The 23,585-nt window shown below is 36.8% G+C and overlaps 1 protein-coding gene across 2 annotated transcripts in view; it reads left to right on the plus strand.

Annotated features, from left to right (window-relative positions):
• Window positions 1–23,585, plus strand: part of LOC103022268 (AT-rich interactive domain-containing protein 3B) — an 88,753-nt gene that overhangs the window by 19,947 nt on the left and 45,221 nt on the right. For both annotated transcript variants that reach the window (XM_015606482.3, XM_049483265.1), the window contains exons 3-4: window positions 22,705–22,779; window positions 23,099–23,171. In XM_015606482.3, coding sequence (XP_015461968.3) covers window positions 22,705–22,779; window positions 23,099–23,171 — 148 coding nt within the window. The remainder of the gene's footprint in view (window positions 1–22,704; window positions 22,780–23,098; window positions 23,172–23,585) is intronic.

Genomic DNA, 23,585 nt, shown 5'->3' on the forward strand with positions numbered 1-23,585 from the left:
CAATAAAAATATTGTCATGTAGAGCATTTATTTGCAGAAAATGAGAAATGGCTGAAATAACAAAAAAGATGCAGAGCTTTCAGACCTCAAATAATGCAAAGAAAACAAGTTCATATTCATAAAGTTTTAAGATTTTAGAAATCAATATTTGGTGGAATAACCCTGGTTTTTAATCACAGTTTTCATTCATCTTGGCATGTTCTCCTCCACCAAGTTTTTTGGATAACTTTATGCCACTCCTGGTGCAGTTCAGCTGGGTTTGTTGGCTTGTGATCATCCATCTTCCTCTTGATTTTATTCCAGAGTTTTTTTTATTTGGTAAAATCAAAGAAACTCATCATTTTAAAGTGGTCTTTTATTTTTTTTTTGTTCCAAAGCTGTATGTACGATTTATGAATTATATAAATTATTGAACTGTTTTGCTCTAAAATACTCTGTAGGTATCAATCCATCATAAATTTGAATGTCGTTACTCTCTGACAAAACTTTTACATAATATTTTGATATTGGCACTTGTTGTCTACATTGTCAGAATTTTCAAGATAAATTGACCAATAGAAATTCTATAAAATGTTCTAAAATGAAATATCTTTACATTCCCTTTCAATGAAAGCTCCGTCCAGTACGTTGAGGATGAGTTTGGGGTAATAAACATTCTGACATCATTAATGGTCTTTTTAGTGAATGCAATCTAAACTAACTAAACTCAGCAATGCTCTAAAATATAGTTAAAAGTCTTCACTGGATATTAGAGACAGTTACTCCAACACAAGCAAATCAACTTTTTATTTTAAATACTCTTGATTAAAGAGGAAACAGAAAATGAGCAAAACCTATTTTAAAACTGTAATAAAACATTACAGATTAATCGCGTATACTATTTTGAGTTGATTTAATAGTCTACAGTTTTTCTGTGGTAAATCCTTTAGAGGCGTTAAACTATTTTGGTGACTCCTTGCATTTAATACCCTCCATAATATATATGCACTAGTAACACCCAACCCACCAACATGAGATACCACAGCGACCACTTGATAAACCACCACCTTGACCATATCTCATCCTCTGCCGAGTTTGGCTTAGGTTAGCCCTGCATGCCCCTGTGTGTGTGTGTGTGTGTGTGTGTGTGTGTGTGTGCGTGTGTGTGTGTGTGTAATCCTGATACTCTACCCACTGTATCTCTGCTCTCTGGAGCCAGGGGGTCAAACTGCTCTGACCCGAAGGTGTGTGGGAGCCAGGCCGTGTCCAGTGTCTGAGCTGAGCTGCTGTAGTTCTGTACTGTAGCTGTGGAGCTAATCTAAAGCTTTATCCCACAGGTTAGCATCATGCTAACTACAGGCCTATATTATCACACCCTGGCTGGTTAATGTGGTTTTGGGATGTTAACACTATCTGAATCTTTCTTTCTCTTCTTTATGCCTTTCTTCAATCTATTATTTTATCTTTACCTGTTTATTATTGCTGTCACCACTCACCCTTCTTTCTCATCCCATTTTTTCTTTGTCTCGTTGTCTGTCTCTCCATCTAGCTTTGGTCCCCCTACCTATATACAGTATCACCCTGTCACTTTTTTGTGTCTTTTTTCTTTCATTCCCTCTTTCTTTCGCTCTCCCCTTTGTTCTTTGTTTTATTCTTTTTTGCTTTTGCTCTCTTCTTTCCTCTTTTGATTTCATTCTCTTTCTTCCCTTTTGTGTTCTCTTCTCCTCTTTCACATATTTTTTTTCTCTCTTTCCTTTTTGCTTCCTTTCTTTTCTCTCCTATTTCACCTGTTTTCTTTTCTCTTACTCTCCTCTTTTGCTCTTTCTCTCTTGCCTATTCTCTTATTTGTTATTTTGCTCTTTTATTCCCTATTTCTCCTCTTTGGCTCTTTTTTCAGTCTGTTTTTAATTTTAATTTTTTTACCTATATACAGTATCATCCTGTCACTTCTTTCATTGTGTATTCTTCTTTTCCTCTTTTTCAATCTCTTTTCTTGTTTTTGTCACTTTTTTTGCTCTGTTCTCCTCTTTTTATCTCATTTTCTTTATCCTCTTTTGTGCTCTCTTCTCTTTCACATGTTTTTTCCCCTTTCCTTTTTCACTTCCTTTCTTTTTTCTCCTGTTTCACCTGTTTCATCATTTTTTTATTTGATTTCACTCCTTCTCATTCTTTCTTTTTCACTTTCCTTATTTATTTATTTTTTTTAATTTTCCATTTCTGTGCATTAATCTTTTTCTTATTACCCATTATTCCTTCACCCTTTTTCTTTTTTCAGTCTTTTTTTTACTCCTTATTTTTAACTATATACGCTATCACTGTCACTTCTTAGTGTCTTTTTTCACTACCTCTTTCTTTCACTCTTCATTTAGTTCTTTCTTTCACCCTTTTTTTCACTTTTGATTTAACTTTCTTACTTACCTGTGTTCTATTCTCCTTTTTCAATGTTTTTCCCTTTTTTCTCTTCAACTCTTTCTCTCATTTTGTTTTCACTTTACTTTTTTATTCTGTTGTTCAGAATTGTCCATTTTTGTCTTACATTTAGTCTTAAATTATTTTTATTACCCTTCATTTCAGTCCCTCTCACTCTCCTCTTATGCTCTTTCTTTCTCTTGCCTGTTTTTTCCTTATTTCTCTCCACTTTTGTTATTTTTTGTTCTTTATCTTTTTTATTTTACCTTTAGTCTTATTACCTTCTGTAGTCTCTCTCTCTCTCTCTCTCTCTCTCTCTCTCTCTCTCTCTTTCTCTCTGTGTGTAACTCAGCTGGGTGTTTTGTGTCTGCAGGTTATGATGCAGTGCTGCAGGGGCTGATAAGCCCTAAGCTCTGTGTGTGTGTATGTGTGTGTGTGTGCCGGTTTGGCAGATGTCCAGTCCAGTGGCTGATTTCTGTAAGTGCTAAAACACTCTGGCTGTGTGTGGGAGGCCCTGGCGGGCGGGCGGGCGAGCTTGGCTCAGAGCCGAGAGAGAGAGAGGTGGAAGTGTTTAATTTCACTGCTGACTCGCCCGCTCTGACTGTACATGATTTAAGCCTCTGTAGCGCTGCCAGCTCCGCTGTGTGAGAGTGAGTGCCAGCAGCTCCTGTTCTAGGATGAACAGCTCCCCTGTGTTTCCCCCGCTGGCTGCTGACTCAGAGTGTGAGTCCGGCACGTTACGTTACGTTACAGGAATGACGCACTGCTCTGCACGAGCCTGAGCGCCGTCAAAGCAAAAGTGCAACCAAAGGTAACAGTACAGGAATCATCTCAGATATCAGATTAGAGATCATGCGATTTATTGAGTTGCTTCATTTTATTTTATTTTTAATATTTTTTTGTGCTGTCAGCGTTAACGCACTTACTTGTGCTGCGTTATCTCTGGAAATCTTCAACTCTTTTTAATTTGTAAAAACGAAAATTACCCTAAATGGCTTTAGTTTCATCTAAGTTGGTAGTGTTGCGTGCCTGTTGCCTGTTATTGTTGCCTTCCCCATGTGTTTATATTTTTCTCTTTTTTGTGAAATTGACCAATCACGTCAGAAACTTCCATTTTAATCAAGTGATACAACTAATATTTAATTCTGATAACCAACATCTAAAGAGACACTTTAGATAAAAGTTTTTTTTTCTTTAAGTGATGGGAGGTTAATGGAATTAATTTGAGGAATCAGCTTAATGTTTTTAATGTGATTTTCTAAAATTGTACATCATTGCATTTAGGTTATCTCTGCACTTCACATTCAATAAAAAAAAACTCCTTGTAAGATTGAAGGGAGTTGTTTTCTATTTTACGGAATAGCTAAATTTAACTTTTCTTTTCATGTAAGTTCTATTGTGCTTGCATGGTTCTGACTTCCTTTAAAAATAAATAACAATTTGCATATTTGATAGCTCCAAATGAAGCTGTTTGTTACTATTTTACTATTTTTTAGCTCAAAAAGAATATATGAATTAAGCTGTCTTTTTTTTTTAGTTATGTACGAACAAAAAAAAATAGAAATTGTAATCAAATGTATCATAAAATCTGTCATCTTATCACTACTGATTGGTTGTAGGTGAGGTTCAGTTTAATAACTGAAATGTAAACAGTGTCACTTAGAGCTGTATGAAGTGATTTATTGTATGGAAACACATCATCTCTGAATTCTATACAGTGGTGGTGATGGGAGGTGTCGCCATGACTACAACACACACAGTCGTTTTATTTACTGTCCAAACCCATCAGCAAACCTACACATGTATACTGTAATCTGATACTGTTATCTTTTTAATTTTTAAAATTTTTTTGCATTGTTGTTATTTAGGATATTTATTGCATAACTTGAGATTTCACTGAAGTTTTTGAGATATTAATGTTGTTCCAACTGCTTCTGTAAGGATTGTGTGATCCTGCCATATTCAGTATGTAGCTTTTTGGTTGGACACAGCTTTCTGACATATCAATACATTTATGTGGTTATTATTCCCAAAGAGAGAACGGTGTGCCAAAGTTGATGCGCCTTTTTGTGTGCCGATGATATAAATACACTAAAGTACCACAGCAACTACTTGGCAACACCGGAACAACCAAAGAAACCATATCAAACACCCAAACAAGCATTGGAGACACAAAAGCCACCACCTTGGACACCATAGCAACCACTTAGCAACTTAATTTATTAGTTCATTTATTAGTTCTTGGGATTTGGACATGAAAAAAATTGTGGGCAAAATATGGGGAAATAAAAATGGCAAAGCTTCTGATGTGAAAATGATCACTTTGTGCTTCTTAAAGTCTTATATAAGTCTTAAGCTAAGTAAAGCTAAGCTAAGTAAACAAAACTGTAATTCTTAAAAAATAGTTTTTTTTTCAAAGGCAATCGAACACTGGAAGTAAATCTACACAGATTTCTCTCCTTAAAGTTTATTCTGTGCTTCTGTTTATTTACAGTAAGCTGAGATTCCTGAATTACTACAGCACTAAGCTTGAAGCATTAGCATAGGCGGCTAACTGCTAGCACTTAGCCTCATTCGTGCATAATGCTAATACTGCTCCAGCAATGCTAGCTGGGGTTAGCAGCAGGGTACTAGTGCTGCAATTAACACTTATTTTGATAGTCAATAATCATCAAGTCTAATGATTTTTTTTTTCAATTAGTCGATTAGTCAACGATTATTTTCTGCCATGTCCTTCTTCTCCAAAAACAATAGAAACAGCTGAGCATGAGATTTAAAAGGCATTTAAATTGCCTGTATGTTGTTTAAACGTAATATTTAATCACTTTAACGATTAGTTAACAATGAAATTTGTAGTTTACAAGTTTAAATCGACTAATTGTTGCAGCCATACAGGCAACAGGCTGATAATACTCACCCCTGAATGGCAGAAGAGCTAGCGGTTAGCGGCTAATGGTAATGCTAGTCCAGCCCCGGTGCTAACTGGTAGAATTCATACAAAAGTATAGTGCGAAAAATACAATACTGTTTTTGTTCCAGTGTTTTATACCCTTTAAGAAGAAGGAAGTTGGTGTTATTTGTTTCTCTAACATTAAAAGGTCTCTGGGTTTATTGGCTGTGGGTGAGAGGCTGAGCTAGATTCTGGTGCTGAGAGAGATTAAAGCCAGCATGTCTGCATGTGCTGCACCTATAGAAAAATGACAGAGATCAACCACACTTCCTCCCACACAGCACTGTGTCACAATCAAGCGGCAGGAATTGCCGGTTTAACCTGTAACCATGTATGTGTGTGTGCATGTATGTGCACATAGTTGTGTGGGCACATGTGTGTTTGTGTCTGCGTGTATGTGTTTGTATGGGCACGTACACGGGTGTGTAGTGTGTAGTGTGTGTGTGTGTGTGTGTGTGTGTGTAGGTGAGTTTGTGGGTGGATGTTTGAATGTTGATGATCTGAACAGAAATTTCACTGACAAATCAGGGTCCTGCTATTCGTTGTTGGATTCTTTAGCATATGGCTTAAACTGCATCACTGCCCACTGGCTGCTCTGCTTTATTCACTCAGCCACACCCCAACCTTTACCTTCACTTATATACAATCAGCCCCAGTTGTAGGAAACAACGACTTGGCTTTTTTAGATGTTTCTGCATAAAATAAAAAAATCTTTAAAATTGTATTGTATTAAAAAACAATATTTTTTGGGGGGATAATAGTTTTCTTTTTTGTTTTTCTAATTTCATTTAAGCAGCTTTACATTTCTCTTTGATAATAGAAAAACTCCCAATAAATACCTACATTTGTAAGTTTTAAGTTCTAAATTTACATTTAACTTTCATTTAAAGTTTTCATTTTCTCCCACATACAGCTCTGGAAGAAAAAAAAAGAACACTTGTTCTCTGATTTAGCTATTTATAGGTTTATGTTTGAATAAAATGAACATTGTGGTATTATTCTATAAACTACAGGAAACTTTTCTACCAAATTCCAAATAAAAATATTTTGATTTAGAGCATTTATTTGCAGAAAATGAGAAATGACTAAAATAACAAAAAAAGACGCAAAGCTTACAGACCTCAAATAATGCAGAGAAAACAAGTTCATATTCATAAAGTTTTAAGAGATCAGAAATAAACATTTGGTGGAGTAACCCTGGTTTTAATCACAGTTTTCATGCATTTAGTCATGTTCTCCTCCACCAGTCTTACACACTGCTTTTGGATAACTTTATCACTCCTGGTGCAAAAATTCAAGCAGTACAGCAAGAGCACACATATTTTAGGAACTCAAATTTTTTAAAACACACAGTTTTGCTGGACTCTATTTTGCAATTATTTCTTGTATAAAATAGTTATAAGAAATATATAAGTTACTATAACTTACTATACTATACTATACTATACTATAACTTAAGTTATTTAAAAAAAATATAGATATATATTTTTTTGGCCAAAACGCCCAGTTCTAACTCACACATTCACTGTTGTATATACTTTACCCAAGCGTAGCCTCCATGTGTCAAAAAAGGAGGTAAAACACACACTTATCAAATTAATGAAGCAGAAGTTTGGACTTTTATTTATTTTTTACTATTTATATTTTGTTATTTAGTGTGTTATACATTTCTATCTCAAAACATGTTTATTTTATTATTATTATTATTAAGTGAATTAATCCTTTACTGCGAAGTAACTGATGTAATTGTTGAACATACTAGAGACATTTTAAAATCCGTTTTAATTTAGGTAATTAACATATTAAAGGGGAAAAAGTAACTACTTTTATTATACTTTTATTAAACTAATTACTTGTATTATACCATTACTTTTTCTCATATTTTTTTTTCTTTTCTTTTTTCTTCAGTGTGCCCAAAAACTCTTGAAAAAATGGATCTAAGCCGATCTGGTTATAATTGTGTATGTTTGTTCACGTACTGAGGATGGGCTTCAGTATAGATCATTGGTGCAGGACGGGGTTAATGATTTAGCGAGCGGGCGCTGGTGTGGGGGAATTGAAACACTTGTAAAGAGGAGAAGCGAGAGGTTGCGTAAGAGAGTGGAGACCCTGTTCACCGACCCTGCCCTGTTAGCAAAGAGTGACCTGTGTAGACAAGATTCCTGTCTAGCCCTCCAACATTCAATCATTAACCCATTAATGACCATAAGAGAGGTTTTTCCTTCAGGACAGATTGCTTTTTTTTTTTTTTTCTTCAGTTTTCATGTTTTTTACTCACATTAGTATATTGGTTTTTAACATAAACAGCAAATCTTCCGCATTAAAAAAATTAAACCCATTGTGTCCATTTGAAAGCTGTTGAAGTACGATTACTTTGTTGCTTAAGTAGAAATGTTGCTTATATGTGCTTTACTGGAGTATTGTTTTTCAGCTGACTTCTTCTACTCTTTATATTTTCACCCAATTATGTGAACTTTCTACTGCTTACATTTTAAAAATAGCCTCATTACTCCTATATAATTTCAGCTTGTTTTCATTCCAGCTGTATCCACGTAAATCTCTCCATCCAGATAGAGTGATTTTGATTGTGATTGGATGTAGGGAAGTATAAACCGATACCATTCCGACATCCTATTGGTTCGTATGTGATCCTTTGCACCTGCACACGTCATGTCACACTCCAGCAAGGACATAGCATCTTGTTTAGCTACTCTAGCTGGATCTAGTAACACTAACTAAGAAAAAAGAAATAGAATTTACTTATTAAACATTTATTGTGTATTTTCTAGTGGTGCTTTACTGCCATGGCTTTGGTTGGTTTACTGCCCCACATTAGGGTGTAGCAGCTGTACTCATGTTTATAATAATGTAGACCCAACTAATTGATTATTAAATTAGTTGCCAACAATTTTAATAATTTGTTTTAATTAGTTAGTTGTTGCAACCCTAATATATTATGTTTAACAGTGCATCTGCTTAAGACTTTTAAACATATGATATTTAAACATATGGTATTTACAGAAAAAAAAATGAACAAATCAGAATGGCATTCAATTTCCATAGTGGTGCATTTTAACCACTAGATGATACGTGTAGTTTTTTTTGTTTATGCCAATTAGAACAAGAACAACCTAGAACAAAATTTGAAGTAGTTCTTTACTTAGATCAGATTGGTGACAATAGTCTGATCCTATTGTTTGATAGCAGCCCAGCATTTTTAATTCTTAATGTAATTAAGTATATAAGGGTTAAAAAGAATAATGTCACACTGCTTCTTTAATAGAGAAGGTTTCCCGCAGCAGTTAGCACATCAGTGTGGTAATAATGGGGTAGTTGTGTAAAGTTTGCTTGGTGAACTTGGTTTAAATGGTTTAGATGCTGTGTTTGTTTACTGTGATTGTACTCTGAGCTCTGTGACCCCTGCGATTCCTGAGTGTTGACCCGTTATTACCCAGTTTCCTCACAGCGAGACTTGACCCAGTTCCCATTCAGTCTGAAAAACAAACACACACACACACACACACACACAGGGGTGTTAAATCAGGAGAGTGTATTGGGTTGTGTAAGGAATTTAGCTTCACATGGTCACTTCCTTTCTCTTTGTGTTATTCGATCCTGCTGCAGAGTTAGATCAGAGATCTGCTGTGGTGTGGAGTTATCCACACACACAAACTCGCTTATTCATTTATTCAGTCTTCTCCAGAGTCCATACAGATGGATTTTGTACTTTGGCAGTGCCAATATTATACATTATAGCCAAACCTCAAGTGTATTATTGTGATTATACCACAGTTCCATTATCACTGTTTATTAAAAGATTTTGAGTTAAAGTGGACGAGAAAATATGATTTGTTTGGTTATAAAAACTCAGCGAGTTAAAATGGTTCCATTGCTGCTCTGCTTGTAGCTGCGCTGTTGTAAGCTCTGCTTTGTTGCTAGATTAACATGGTGGCCTCTACATTTAGCCATTTCAGTCAAAATTGTGGAAATCTTAGCATACTGTAAAAAAATAAGAGCTTTACTCACCCGAATAAATGGTTTCCAGGAGAGAAATCTGTGTAAATCAAAGTCCAGCGCTCGTTTGACAATGACAGAAAATGTTGTTTTTTGTTTTGTTAGTTTTTTTTTATTAAAGTTTTGTTTGCTACAGCGCTTCCAGTGGCAAGACCTGCGCAATTACAAGGGTCCCCTATTTTCGGCCACATTACATTCAGCTTAAAATACCATGTATTAACAGCAGAATATTTATGCTTAGGCTTTTATTTTAATAATAACAACTCTTAACCTGATATTCGTGGCTGATAATGTGTGTAATAATTTGTATTTTCAAATCGTTGGGATTATTTATTGGTAGGACCACGTCTTTGTCTGTGCTGCCTATTGGAGACATGGCGTTTCTGCACTGTGCCTATGGGTTCGAGCACCTCCCAGTGGTGAATAATGACTTCGCCTTTGGTTTGTATTTGGTTTGTAGGAGCTGCATCATTGCTAGGTTACCTGTATGTGGCGGAGTAATACATGGAGAGCTTCGATTACAGTGCATTACCGGCTGATAATGTCACTCATAAAACTCATGTCAAACATAAAACTGGGATGTCGGTATCGCAGGTGTTCTGCTGGCTACGTCATGCGTCTTTACGTACTTTACGTACACATGTACAGCCTTCAGTTTTACAGAACGCGAGCGGCTGGTGGAGCAATGGAGACTTCAGAAGGGTAACTCAGAGTGCAGTAGCTCTTTCACCCATAGTAAAATCAAAGAAATGAAGAAGTGAAGTTTCTGACTGAGCTCTCTCTCTCTCTCTGACTGAACATGACCTGGAATCAGATTCATCCGCTCTGAAAGGAGACCGCATCACACCCACCCAGTTTAAAATGATTCATCTGCATGCTTGGTGCAATTACCCGTTCTCACCAGAGAGGGCCCTAAATCCCAAAACCCAGCTTTACAATACAGAAAATATTGATGGTTTTCTGTTTTTGATGTTGTTGTTGTTTTTTTTTTGGTCTGTTGATTTGAAGGAGTTTAAAATATACAGATAGTTTTCATCAGTTCAGGTTGGTTCATATAATATTACTTTTTCTTTGTGATGAACTTTATTTCCAGAATTTTCTGTATCCCTCATTATTTTGGTACTGAATAGTTAAAGTTGTGTTTTTCTAGTGTAGTGATGTAAAAAGGTAAAAATGATGCAAAATGATGTAAGCCTGTATGTATTTATGCAACTGTTGTGTAACTGAAATATAAGCGTAAATTGAACCAATGGCTCATTTTATTTTTGGTCCTGTTTCTTTTTTTATATAATATTAAGGATAATTGGAGATTCCTGTAGCTTTTTAACAAATATGGTGCTGTTCTACTGTCTGTGGTGTGATATATATTTTTTATCTGTGTTGTCCGTACAGTCCTTACAAGAAAATCTAAAGAAAGTACTATAAGAAAACGTATGATTCTAGTCTTTTTTTGCAGCCTGGCTTGCTAAGGTTTTCCCTAGCAAGCCAGGTTTTTCCTTCATCATATTTTACAGTCACCCAATAACATTTTAAGAAAAAATCTGCTTTTCCATAGCTTTCATTTTTACTGTCCCTCCAACAGCGTAAGCTTTTTTTATTCCAGCTGTTGGGGGAACGTTAAACATGAGAGCTGTGGAAAAGCAGTTTTATTCTCAGATGTTATTGGGTGACTGTAAAGGCGTCAGTCTGGAGCTGGTGGAGGTGTTGGTGGTTGGGGTGGTTGGAAGTGTGTGTGTGTGTATGTATGTGTGTGTGTGTGTGTGTGTGTGTGTGTGTGTGGTTGGGGGAGGGGTAAGGAATGTGGAACCTTGGTGAAAGGGATTTGAACAGAGCAAATGTGCTGGGTTTATTTGGCAGGCTGGTGTTTATTGCTGGGTGTTAGACTTGTTTGTTGGAGATGGCTGCACTGATTCGTTGATTCAGTCTCTCCGTTTTCTAGTTCTAGTTTTAAACTTTGCAAATCACTTATATAAGAGCAACATATAGTTCTATAGTTACAGCTCCTCTGTTTCTCTGCATACTTTTTTTTTTTTTTTTTTTTTTTTACATTTGGCAGACGCTTTTGTCCAAAGCGACTTACAATAGTCAAGTACAATGTAAAATAAGTTTAAAGGTAAAACATAGTAACATAGTAACATAGTAACATATAGTTACAGCTCTTCTGTTTCTCTGCATACTTTATTATCAGACATGTATAGAGTACTAGATATCCAGACTTGAGTAAAAGTACAAGTGCTCTATCAAAAAAAAAGTGACTTGAGTAGTAGGTGAAGTGTTCTTTACGCATCATAATTAAGTGGAACTAAAGTTTACTGAAGCGTTTAACATTTAATGTACTTAAAGCCGATGTCTGTAAGTTTTGGGATTTAGGGCCCTCTCTGGTGAGAATGGGTAACTGAGCATGTGGAAGAATCGTTTTAAACTGGGCGGGTGTGATGCGGTCTCCTTTCAGAGCGAATGAATCCGATTCCAGGTTGGAGAGAGAGAGAGGGCGCGCTCATTCAAACTTTTTTTCTTTCGTTTCTTTGTTTTTACAATAGGTGTAAAAACCTGAAGTCTCCATTGCTCCACCAGCCACTCACTTTCAGTAAAACTGAGCCGGATCCTCTTTTAGAGGCGGGAGTTCTTTTGGCCACTTTACGTGTCTTTACGTACTTACGTCACGCCGTTATGTAGACGTGACGTAAGTACGTAAAGACGCATGAAGTGGCCAAAAGAACTCCCGTGAAAAGTTTTTAGAATGAACTCATTAGCTTTAGCAGGGATGGTTGTTTCATCACACTGATACCATTAAACACAATATTTTATCCCTTCTCCACTCAGAAATGCTTCTGCTTTCAGTTTAAACACTAAATAATACGGACTACCACTTTCAGTATTGCGAGTAGTTAATTGTAAAATGTAGAACTGAAGTACTGAAAGTTTTAATCACCTTCCATTAGCTCTGAGTCATTGGGAGGGGTCCTTGTTTGTTGCACTGCTGTTGAGGTCATTGTTATAAACCAGTCTTTGAGTTTTCTCTCTGCTGTTAGATTGATTTCCTTTTTCTCTTGCTGGTGTTTTTGTCTGTCTCCTCGTCTGGTTGTTGATGAGTCTTTGGTCTGAGTGATGAATGGTGGTCGTTGTGGTGGGGCCTGAGGCTTACAGTGATAGGACAAGAAGCTGCATGCACTTGCGCGTCTTTCTCGCGCTGTCTGTCTCTCTCTCTCTTTGGCTAGACGCAGATGCCTCAACATGACTGGACATCAGATCCTAGTCTGACTCACGGTTTAGCCATTTAGGACTTTTTTCACGAATAATGTACGGATTCTGTTTTCGTGAAGGATTTATTTCTTAATAAAGATGATTTTTAAAAGTTTGGTCCAAACTACATTTTCTCAGGCTCTGATATCACTCATAACTAGGGCTACAACTAATGATGATTGTGTTAATCGACTAATCTGATGATCATTTATTTTGATTAGCCGATTAGTCCCTATATTTTTTCAAATGAAGAGAAACAGCTAAGCGTGGGGTTTAAATGCTCTTTAAATGCCCAGAAGATATTTAGTGAGTATATATATATATGTAATCTGTTGTGTTTGAACACTTTTGGAGACACAGCCTAAGTTTAGTGTCAACTCCCGTTGCGTTTCTGTCCTCAGCACTTTTTGAAATTTTTTATGGTTGCCGATTATATTGACCAATTGTTGCAGCCCTAGATCAGACCTCCAGTCCGTGCCATTGATTTCAGTGGGAACAATTTGATAATAGACAGCAGACACAAATATTTATCTGCTTCCCATTTGTGGGAACCTATTCCGATCTATCTGTGACTGATCTTAATTTACTTATGGTTTATTATAAAATCATTTTTTTGCTTCTGTCTGTGTAAAGACATTGTAGTTTTACATCTGGTTTGATTTAAACTCATTTTTTTAACTTCAGAATCTCTGAAAGACTTAAGATGACATCCCAACTCTGATGCAACAATGACAACTCGGACTTGATCACTTCATGTGACTACTATATGTAGTACACATGTAGTTTGCATACATGCTAAATCTTAATTAACTACCTACTGTTTTTCACTGAATTCTGTGGTCCTCCAGCAATTTTAGTCCTGTCCGGATGCACATCTCTGAATTTTGTCACTTCGCGTATAATTCAATAGCTATTTGTCCACTGCTACACACTGAAATTACACTTTAGGTGCACGTTTCCACTGAGATCTTCGTAAACACAACAGCGAGTGGAAATGGAGGAGCTACAGAACACAATGTCATGTGACCGAGAAAGACTAAAAACTTACTGACCCTTCTGTTTTTTTATGTTTTCTTCAATTGCAGTCTGAATGCAGTAGTTTTATCACTGAGTAAAAGTGTAAAATATTTTTCACATACGTCCCCCTGAGAAAATAATCCCGTTCAGATAGGGCTTTTTGTGTCTGTGGTTTTAAATGTGTCTTGGGTGTGTTTTATGTGGCTTAATAGATATTCATTACATACACACATACACATAATAACCAGGTTGAAAATTGGGTCACAAACACAAAGAAATGATCCATAATCAGAAATGTGAGGATTGAAGATGAGAGATTAACAGTTCAGGTGTAAATCTAAGACTGTGTTTAGGTTACAAGTGCATTTGAATGTTCCCAAAGACAGATTTCCATTCCATGTAAATTTAGTGGGCAGTAAATTGTTTTTGTAGACAAAGTAATTTGCTAAAGTGATGTACAAATGGATAGTTGACATGTTTTGATTTTTTGTCTGTTTTTTTATATTATTTGAGAAAATGTAGGGGTTCCATAACTATGTCAGTATTGTTCACCTTTTTTCTGACTTTGCTGCACTTTAAGTGTGTCCTATGATGTGGGAAAATAACGAGTACCAGTTAAAAGTTAAGACACACTTTCTCATTTAATGTTTTCCTTTATTTTTTGTTTATTATATAACTATTCCAGGTGACACCTCATGAAGCCTCTGAGAAAATACTAAAAGTGTGAAAATATGTTCCTAAAGCTCAAAGAGTTTAAAGTTTAAAACACATTCTGGTTTGTTCAACACCTTTGTTGGTACTTTTTGTATTCCTGTATAGCTTTAATGCCTTCAGTATTAAATGTAAAATATAAAACTCATTTAAAGAAGACACAAAAAAACACATTGAATAAGAAGGGATGATTGGTTTTAACTGGTATTGTATATGTTAATAGCATTAGAAAGGTTTTAAACAAAGTTTAAACATATACTTATATAACATAAGTGACTATATTTTCACTGATTTTTGGTGCTTATATATGGGTTCCACAAAAGAACATATGGAAATCTGTCTTTGGCAGCTCATTATGTTCCATAGTGTGACCCATATATAAGAGACAAAAAAATAGTTTGATCTCAAAATACCTTTAAAAAATGTTGAATAACAATGGGAGCTATTTATAATAAAATGTTTCATATAAAATTACTACAGATTTCTCAGCTACTCTTTTATACATCACTTTAATGAGTGACTTTGTCTATTAAAACTATTTACTGCCCTTCTACAGCTCTGGCTTCAGGAGTGTATTAAAGATAGTGAGGGATTCTCCTGATCTGGTAGTGGAAAGTAGTTAGTTAGAGGTGTTAGGAGAGTAAGTGCTCTTTGAAGAGCTCTGTCTTCAGGAGTTTATTAAAGATAGTGAGAGACGCTCCTGATCTGGTAGTGGAAGGAAGTTTGTTCCACCATTGGGGAACTCTGTATGAGAACAGTCTGGATTGCTTTGTGTGAATGTTTGGCAAAAAATCGGTTTTGAGATAAAACAAAATTTTTGGTTCTTATATTTGTGTCGCATGATGGAACGTAATATTCTCCTAAAGAAATTCTCACAAAAGCATGGATTTACCACCTCACACGCTGTGTGTGAGGAGCAGTAGCAGTGTCTGGCTGTAGACTGAGTGGAGGGCAGGCAGTTAAAATGTTTCTTGTGGTTTTCTGTCATTCAGTAGCTGGTCTGAGTGGCTGACGGGTTCTGGCCGGCTTCCAGAAGTCGTCCGAGACCGGAAGGCTCACTATGTGCGGGGCCACGTTCACTTGGCCCAGCGGTAACCTCTGAGCCGATTACTCCACCACACCCCGTGTGTGTTTCTGACGGCTCTCCCAAACCTCCACTGTTTGACAGGTAGTAATTTTATAGAAAAAGATTAGTGAGGAGAGGGAGCGCTCAGGGCTGCTGGGCCAGAGCAATTATTCTACTGAGCCATTACACGTTTACTTACTCTCGCGCGCACACACACACACACACTGTGAAAGTAGTGATTTACTAAAGGCTTCTATTGCGGCTGCTAATTTCTGTTACTAAAGCAACATTTTAAAAGATGTTCGACCCATATAAATGGGCTGCTTATATTTGATCATTTTTAATTGTGGCGCACATCTCCACAGACCACAAAAATTACCCCATGCACACTCATATACAGGCCTGGAATAAAAAAGAGACCACTTAAAAATAATAAGTTTCTTTGATCCTACCAAATTAAAAAACCTCTAGAATATAATCAAGAGGAAGATGGATGATCACAAGCCATCAAACCAAACTGAACTGCTTGAATTTTTGCACCAGGAATAAAGGCATAAAGTTATCCAAAAGCAGTGTGTAAAACTGGTGGAGGAGAACATTCCAAGATGCATGAAAACTGTGATTAAAAACCAGGATTATTCCAATACAAACATATACCTATAAGTAGCAAAATCTTACTTACTTATAGTTTATGCTGGTGATGGATGTATCTAATGTAGCTGTGGATTAAACCCTAATAATAATTTTAAAATAATTCTGCTAGATTGACAGAGAGCTAGAATTTTTCATAACACCTGGAAAAGCAACTTGGATTGCTAGAAGCTTGCTAATTTGGCTAGCTATGCTAATGCTATCTATGGATGAAAGCTATCAAATCCTATGCTTTGCTCCAAAGTGTGATAGAAAGCCTTTTCTGGACAGTAGAAACAGTTACACCAACAAAAGCAGGATAAACCCTTTTAAGAAACCAGTAATTTTGTCTGTATAAAGTATATATTTTCAGAAAAATAAATAGGGCTAATTTCTCAGTAGTTTGAATGGGATTTTTCCAGATTTTTGTAAAGCCTGCCCCACCTCAACTGTAGCTATGAAAAAAAAACACAAATTAAAGGGAAGATCATGACTAGACCGGTTGTCAATTTGTTGTAACTATGAACCAGCAGAACTTTGAATGTCAGTAAATGCTGATAAATGTCAATGAGGATTTAGTCTTTTATACAAGTTCAGTTCACACATCAACACTGCTATTATATGCGCAGAAATGAATGAATCAACATTCTTTACCTATAGGTTCATTTTAATCAATCAAATCTCAGACAGAACTAAAACAGCCTGTATTTCCTCTTAAACCTGTGAGGCAACGCACGCACTCCAACCTCATCACGCAAACCTGCATGCTGTCAGCGCTGTATGATACCGGTATATGTTTTATACGTGTACGCAGTCCGAGTTTCACATGCCATTTCCTATAAGCTGTCTTGCACACACCAACCCCCTGCATGATAAAATCTAGCCCTGGGTTACACTTCTCATTCTCACTTCCCCGAAGAATCTGCAGTAAAACCAAAAGCAGCACAGTCAGGAAAATGGTCAGCCGGACCCACAGACACTCAGACCACCTGGAGAAATGACATGAACATGTGACCGCACGCCTGGAAGTGCAGCAGGAACTGCATTTATAGGACATAAAGATGGTGTCTGACCCTCAGATCATGTGTACAGACAGATAAGGGAGTCTAAACTACACACTGAATTATTGGGTCAGCTAGTCTGAGCTGCGGCGAGTCCTTTATCAGCGGTAGCAGTAGGCTCTAGTTGAACGTGTTGGCACACATGTAGCACTTTGAAGGCTTTAGCGGTGACCTCCTGTAGCCCACACCGGTAATTTGACACTCTGAGGAGGGGTTGGAAAAAAAAAAAGAAAGAGTTAGGAATTAACAAGCTTGGTTTGGAACAAAGGACCAAAATTTGTGTGGTTTATCTCTAGATGTATGGATTAGACTTTTGGACCAATTACATAAAGCTGAGGCAGACCATCATCACAGGTTATACAATAGAAGAAGAAAAAGAACTAGTGTTGTGCCAAAATCCTCACACAGCAGTATAGGTACCACAGGTTATGCTGGTGATTACTGTATCTACTGTAACTGTAGATTAAACTATATTAATAAAAAAAACCTCATTCTGCTGTATGACATGCATGCCCACAGAGGGGAGTCAAATTCTAGCAAATAAATAGATTTCGGCACACCACCTAAAACAAAAAAAAAAAAGAAAACTCGCAGGACTGACCGAACACTACAAACCAATCCACATGTAATGAACTGCAGTGTGAAACCAAAACTAACTGTATTTACATTAAGATTTTATGGTTTAAAACTGATCTAGTGAACCATGGTGTGATTCGTCTATGAAAGCACAGTTACAGGAATTTGAAGCAGGCTATCATCACGCATTATACAATAAAATCAGAAATAGAACCGCTGTTGTGCCGGAATCCAATTACCTTTTGCGTGCACAGGTTCCACACAACAGTATGGGTACCACGGATTATGCCGTTGATTTGCTATATCTTCTGTCGAGTTGTGCTACCTTGTGAAACTGTGCTTTCCTAGGGTATGTTTAAGGTCTTGATAAACCCAGAATCAACTGGAGAACTGATTTTAAACCTAGTTACATACACAAGATAGCTAACACTAACTAGCTCTATAAACAGAGCTGTAAGCTCCACCTCGGCAAAGCCATGAACTCACTGGTTCACGTAGACACCTAACATTTTCTTGTACTAGCTACTGCAGACAATGCAGGTTGAGGAACAGTTTCATATGCATCATCATCATCATAGTATTTCACAAAGAACAAGAAAAAGTGGATTTTAGCTGAAGGAGACCTTTATTAATAATAAAAAAAAACATTCTGCTGTATGATGTGCATGCTCGTGAAGGGTAGTCAAATTCTAGTAAAGAGCTACAATTCAGCGCAACATCTGAATCCAAAATAAATCGGACCAAATTAAGGTTAGCCTACGTGACACACACATTCTGGCTTGACTAGTTAGGTATCAACTGTAGCTCACAACCCCAGTTTTTGAATGCTAGAAATCTGCTAATTTGGCTAGCTACTCTGTAAGTCAAGTGGTTATCCACTTTATTTTATTTTTTTTGTATCTCTCACTGTTCTTACATTAAATCTATTTTTATACATAAAGTGCACCGGTGGTGACACCTGTAAAGCTAAGCTAAGCTCAGCTAAGGTAATAAAACTGTAATCCTAAAAAAAATAATAAATAATCAAATAAACGAAACGATTGCTACACAGGTTTCTCTCCTGAGTAAAGCGTTTTCATTTATTTACAGATTTCCACTGAAGCTGAAGCATTAGCATTACCGGCTAACCGCTAGCGGTAATGCTAAAGCTGATCCGGCAGCGCTAGCCGGGGTTAGCAGCAGGCTACAGGCCTATGATAATAACTAACTTCTAACTAACTAACCTTTGAACTGCGAAGATAGCATTTAGCATGGTTAGCAGCTCATGCTAAAACTGTTTTATGAAAATAAAAGTATTTCAAAGACATTCTGAAACTGGCACTTCAACTTATTTACACTAATCCACGTGTCTCCATAATAGGCTGTATTAATGTATGTATGCATATAAAATACATTTTAAATGTTTGCTCATATAAGGTATACAATAGAACATGTGCATGTGCACTATGTGCGGGTCCAGACTGCATGGAGTCTGTCCTGATGAAGGGGTGGATAGACGCCATCACAAAACGTGGTCAACAAAAGGTTGAGGGCGTGTTCTTCTGCAGACAAAGAGCATAGTTTTAACATTCCTGCACTGACCATGGTTCCTCAACATGACCAAACTCGTCTGCTTTTCCCAGCAGAGCTCCCTCAATACCCCCCAGCCTTAGACCCCTCTGTCTGGATTAGAATCTTTGAGCTGCTGGGTTTAAGGTTTAAGGACCACCTGAGACTCTGAGACTGAGGGAGCTGTGGTTGTCCATTAATCCATACGTTCAGATCTGGAGATGGAGGTGTGCAGATTTAATTAAAACATGGTAATAGCTTGTATTGATGGATTGATGGGTATTTTCCAGTCATTTTGTTTACTGTGTGTGTGTGTGTGTGCGTGCATGTGTGCGCGCACACTCAATATGCTCCTGTTTGCTCTGGATTTAATAGGTGATATATGACTTGTGGATGTGAGGAACATCAAGCCATATATTAAAGATTAACCATGTACTGTACATGTCAAGGTTTCATTCTGCAATCACTTTAGAATCAGATTATAATCATATAATCAGGAATTTTGGACTAGCAATATCACTAGAATTATTTAACTTACCATACCATGACAAAAACTAAAACCAATTAAATGTTTTATATTTTGTTAAAGTTTGAAAGTAAAAAAATATATATTTTAAATATTTTAAATTGTAGTGATTTTTTTTACTTTTTACTTTTTTTTATTATTTTTTTATATTAAATTACTATTTAAAAATGTATTTATAGGAGACAGTAGTGCTAGATATTTAATGTTCACTATATCAAAATGCTGCCCCAATATATTGTCATTTGACCTGTAAATGTTGACAAAATTTAGATGCAGTACTACTTAAAGGTTTGGAAATACAGTTCTATGTCTTTAATTTTACCAAATTGAAAACCTCTGGAATATAATCAAGAGAAAGATGGATGATCACAAACCATCGAACCAAACTGAGCTGCTTATCCAAAATGCCTATCCAAAAGCAGTGTGTAAGACTGGTGGAGGAGAACATGCCAATATGTATGAGCTTAAAAACAAGGGTTATTCCATCAAATATTGATTTCTCTTAAAACTTTCAAAATTTGAACTTGTTTTCTTTGCATTATTTGAGGTCTAAAATCTCTGCATCTTTTTCTTATTTCAGCCATTTCTCATTTTCTGCAAATAAATTCTCTAAATGACAATATTTTTATTTGGAATTTGGGAGAAATGTTGTCGGTAGTTTATAGAATAAAACAAGGTTCATTTTACTTAAACATAAACCTAAAAATAGCAAAATCAAAGAAACAGATTCAGAAACGTTAGTGTTTTAATTTTTTCTACATTGTAAATGAATACTGAAGTCATATAAACTATAAAGGAACCTATAATTAATTGTTAAACAAACCACATTTATCTGTGAAGCGTTTAGGTGCTCCTATCTGGGGTGCTGTTAACTAGTGGTTTCTGAGGTGGTAACTGTGATTAACTTATACTGTTCAACATGGCTAACATTTTTTTTTTTCTTGAGTTAGTCCTAATTAGAGCCATCATAACATTTTTAATGGTCTATGTGATCGCACTTGAGGATACTTTTTAAGTTCTCGAAATTTTTCAAATTGACTTGTATTTTTTTTCTTTATGTAGTTAGATCACATTTTGAGGATGTTGGTGTCTACTTACTCTGATATCCCTCCTTATAAATAGTATTAAACTGTCATAATATATATTTTGCTTTCTCCCCCTGCACCACATGTAAGCAGATCTTTCTCCCAGGCTTCTTCTTCTTCTCGCCTTTTCAAGCACAGGTTGGGTTTGATCCCCTCTTTGTGGGGCTGAAATTCCTCTCCGGAACATTCCGTTGCCCTCCGGCCCTTATTTTCTTTTACCTTGCCTCCTGTGCGGCCAGCGGTCGCTCCCAGGAGCCCTTTTTGTGAGAGAGATGAGGGACAATTGCACCCCCTCCTCGGATCTATCAGAGCACATAGCCCATGAACTTGGGTTCCTGCTGCAGCTGCTTGGTGAAGAGAGGTGTTTGATGGGGGGCTGAGTGCAGCTGGAGTCCAGAGAGTGAGAGGGGGGGTGTGGGGTGTGTTTGTCTGTGGGTGAAAAGGGGATGGGGGCGGAGCACAGATGGGGGTGAGGGGGGTGGAGGTTAAACGGGTGGACGACTTTATTTACCGTTTCCTGTGAAGACACCTGTGAGAGTAGGGCTAATTTGTGTGTGTGTGTGTGTGTGTGTGTGTGTGTGTGTGTTTTTTGCAATCCCCCCCAGGTCATATGTGGTCCTCAAGCTGCAAAAACAGCCCATTTTAAATGAATTGTTTTTGTAATGTCACAAAAACTAGCATGTATACTACAAGCAAAAGCATAGGGACGCATGTCTAGTAAAGTAAAATATAAGAAAGCAGCCTATTGGCCCTTTAATCTTGAGTAAAAGAAGATGTGGGACAAAATATCAATATTAAGACATATTTTATCGTTTTTGTTTGATACATGGCATCGACTATTGATTTTTTTTCATTTAAACATAGGAGCTCCCCAATTTGATTTACTAAAGTTACTTCTTCGTTAATCTGACACCAATAAATTCATAATTCTCGATATTTGCTTATTTAGTATCCTCTTCAGTAACACAAATGCTGTGAATCATGCTCTGAAGCAGTTTCTTTGATTTTGCTATTTATAGGTATGTGTTTGAGTTAAAAGAACATTTCTTCCAAATTCTACATTTATTTGCATAAATGAGAAATGTCTAAAATAACCAAAAAGATGCAGAGCTTTCAGACCTCAAGTAATGCAAAAAAACAAGTTCATATTTATAAAGTTTTAAGAGTTTAGAAATCAATATTTGGTGGAATAACCCTGTTTTGCTATCACAGTTTTCATGCATCTTGGCATGTTCTCCTCCACCAGTCATACACACTGCTTTTGGATAACTTTATGCCACTCCTGGTGCAAAAATTCAAGCAGTTCAGCTTGACTTGATGGCTTGTGATCATCCATCTTCCTCTTGATTATGTTCCAGAGGTTTTTAATTAGGTAAAATCAAAGAAACTCATCTTTTTAAATGGTCTTTTATTTATTTCCAGAGCTGAATGTTAATTATTGCAGTATCACAGTGTTGTGATATCATCGTTATTGTGGGCAATACATCGTGATAATATTGTATCGTGAGATGACCTGTGATTTCCAACCCATCATATACCAGTGCAGGTTAGCCACTGTGCTAAAAGCAAATCTTGGAAGGGATCGATTGTATAGCAGTGCTGACATCAGCTATCATGGCAAGGTTGAAGTAAGTTAGCCGTGATGCTAACAATAGACCTCAACAGGGTTGGATCTGCAATGTTAACATACCCAGCGGTCGGTTTGGTTGAAAGGGGGATTTGAGGAACGGCTGAATTCGAAGAATTTGCATTTGGTGATCTACAGGCGGAAAATAAGTTCTCCTTTAAGAAACATTACGGTTAATCAGAGTATAGATCTGAATAATCTAATTGAAGATGGTGATTATAATAATAATGATGATTTACTATGATCTCTCTTGTATCCGCAGAATGGAGGTGGTGGATGGGGCGAGGAGTCGGACAGCAGCAGAGCAAGAGGAGAGGCATCCAGAGACTTTGCTAAGGTGAGCTGACTTTATTAATCACACGTGCAGAAATGTTTAATTGTTCAGTTATTAAAACAGATAATGCCTTGACTCACACCTGGCAGATTTAGGGCTGTAGACTCACACAGCAGATAAAAAACGGGGTGAAGCTGACCTGAAATTCCTGTGTGAAATAATTGACAGTCAGCAACTATCAGCGAGTAATCCAGCTCAGAAAAACTTAGGTCTGCTGAGGCTAACTTTTGGGGAGACACATTTCAGGCTATGGTAAAGACGCAGAAGAATATATGGGCTTTTAGACCATGGTTTTGAATCTGGTCTTTTCTGTTACTTGCAGTTGTATGAGCTGGACAGTGATCCCAACAGAAAAGAGTTCCTGGACGATCTCTTCACTTTCATGCAGAAGAGAGGTAAGAACTTCACTCCTTATTCTTCACTCGTTTTTGCTCATAGTTGACCCTGACCTTGGACATGTCCCAAGTTGCTCAGTTTGTGTGTGTTTGTGTGTGTGTGTGTGTGTGTGTGTGTGTGTGGGACACAAAAGGACACACAGCCTTTCTAGTCCACACTAATATATTATTTGTGTGCATAAAAATGTTAACATAACTAAAGACGAGCGATGCAAGCAGTCTAATCAGGTAACAGTGACTGTTACCAAAGACCTTTCACCTTTTCACCTAAAATGAGCTTTGTTTTTAACAATGATTATATGACATTGACATTCAAGCCATAATAAATCATGGTACTGTTAATTTTGGTACTTAAGAACATTGGAAGCCAAATACATTTGTTCTTTTACTCAGGTTGAGGTTTTAATGGGAGCA

The sequence above is a fragment of the Astyanax mexicanus genome, chromosome 9 (genome assembly GCF_023375975.1).
Source record: "Astyanax mexicanus isolate ESR-SI-001 chromosome 9, AstMex3_surface, whole genome shotgun sequence".
Classification (NCBI taxonomy): Eukaryota; Metazoa; Chordata; class Actinopteri; order Characiformes; family Acestrorhamphidae; genus Astyanax; species Astyanax mexicanus.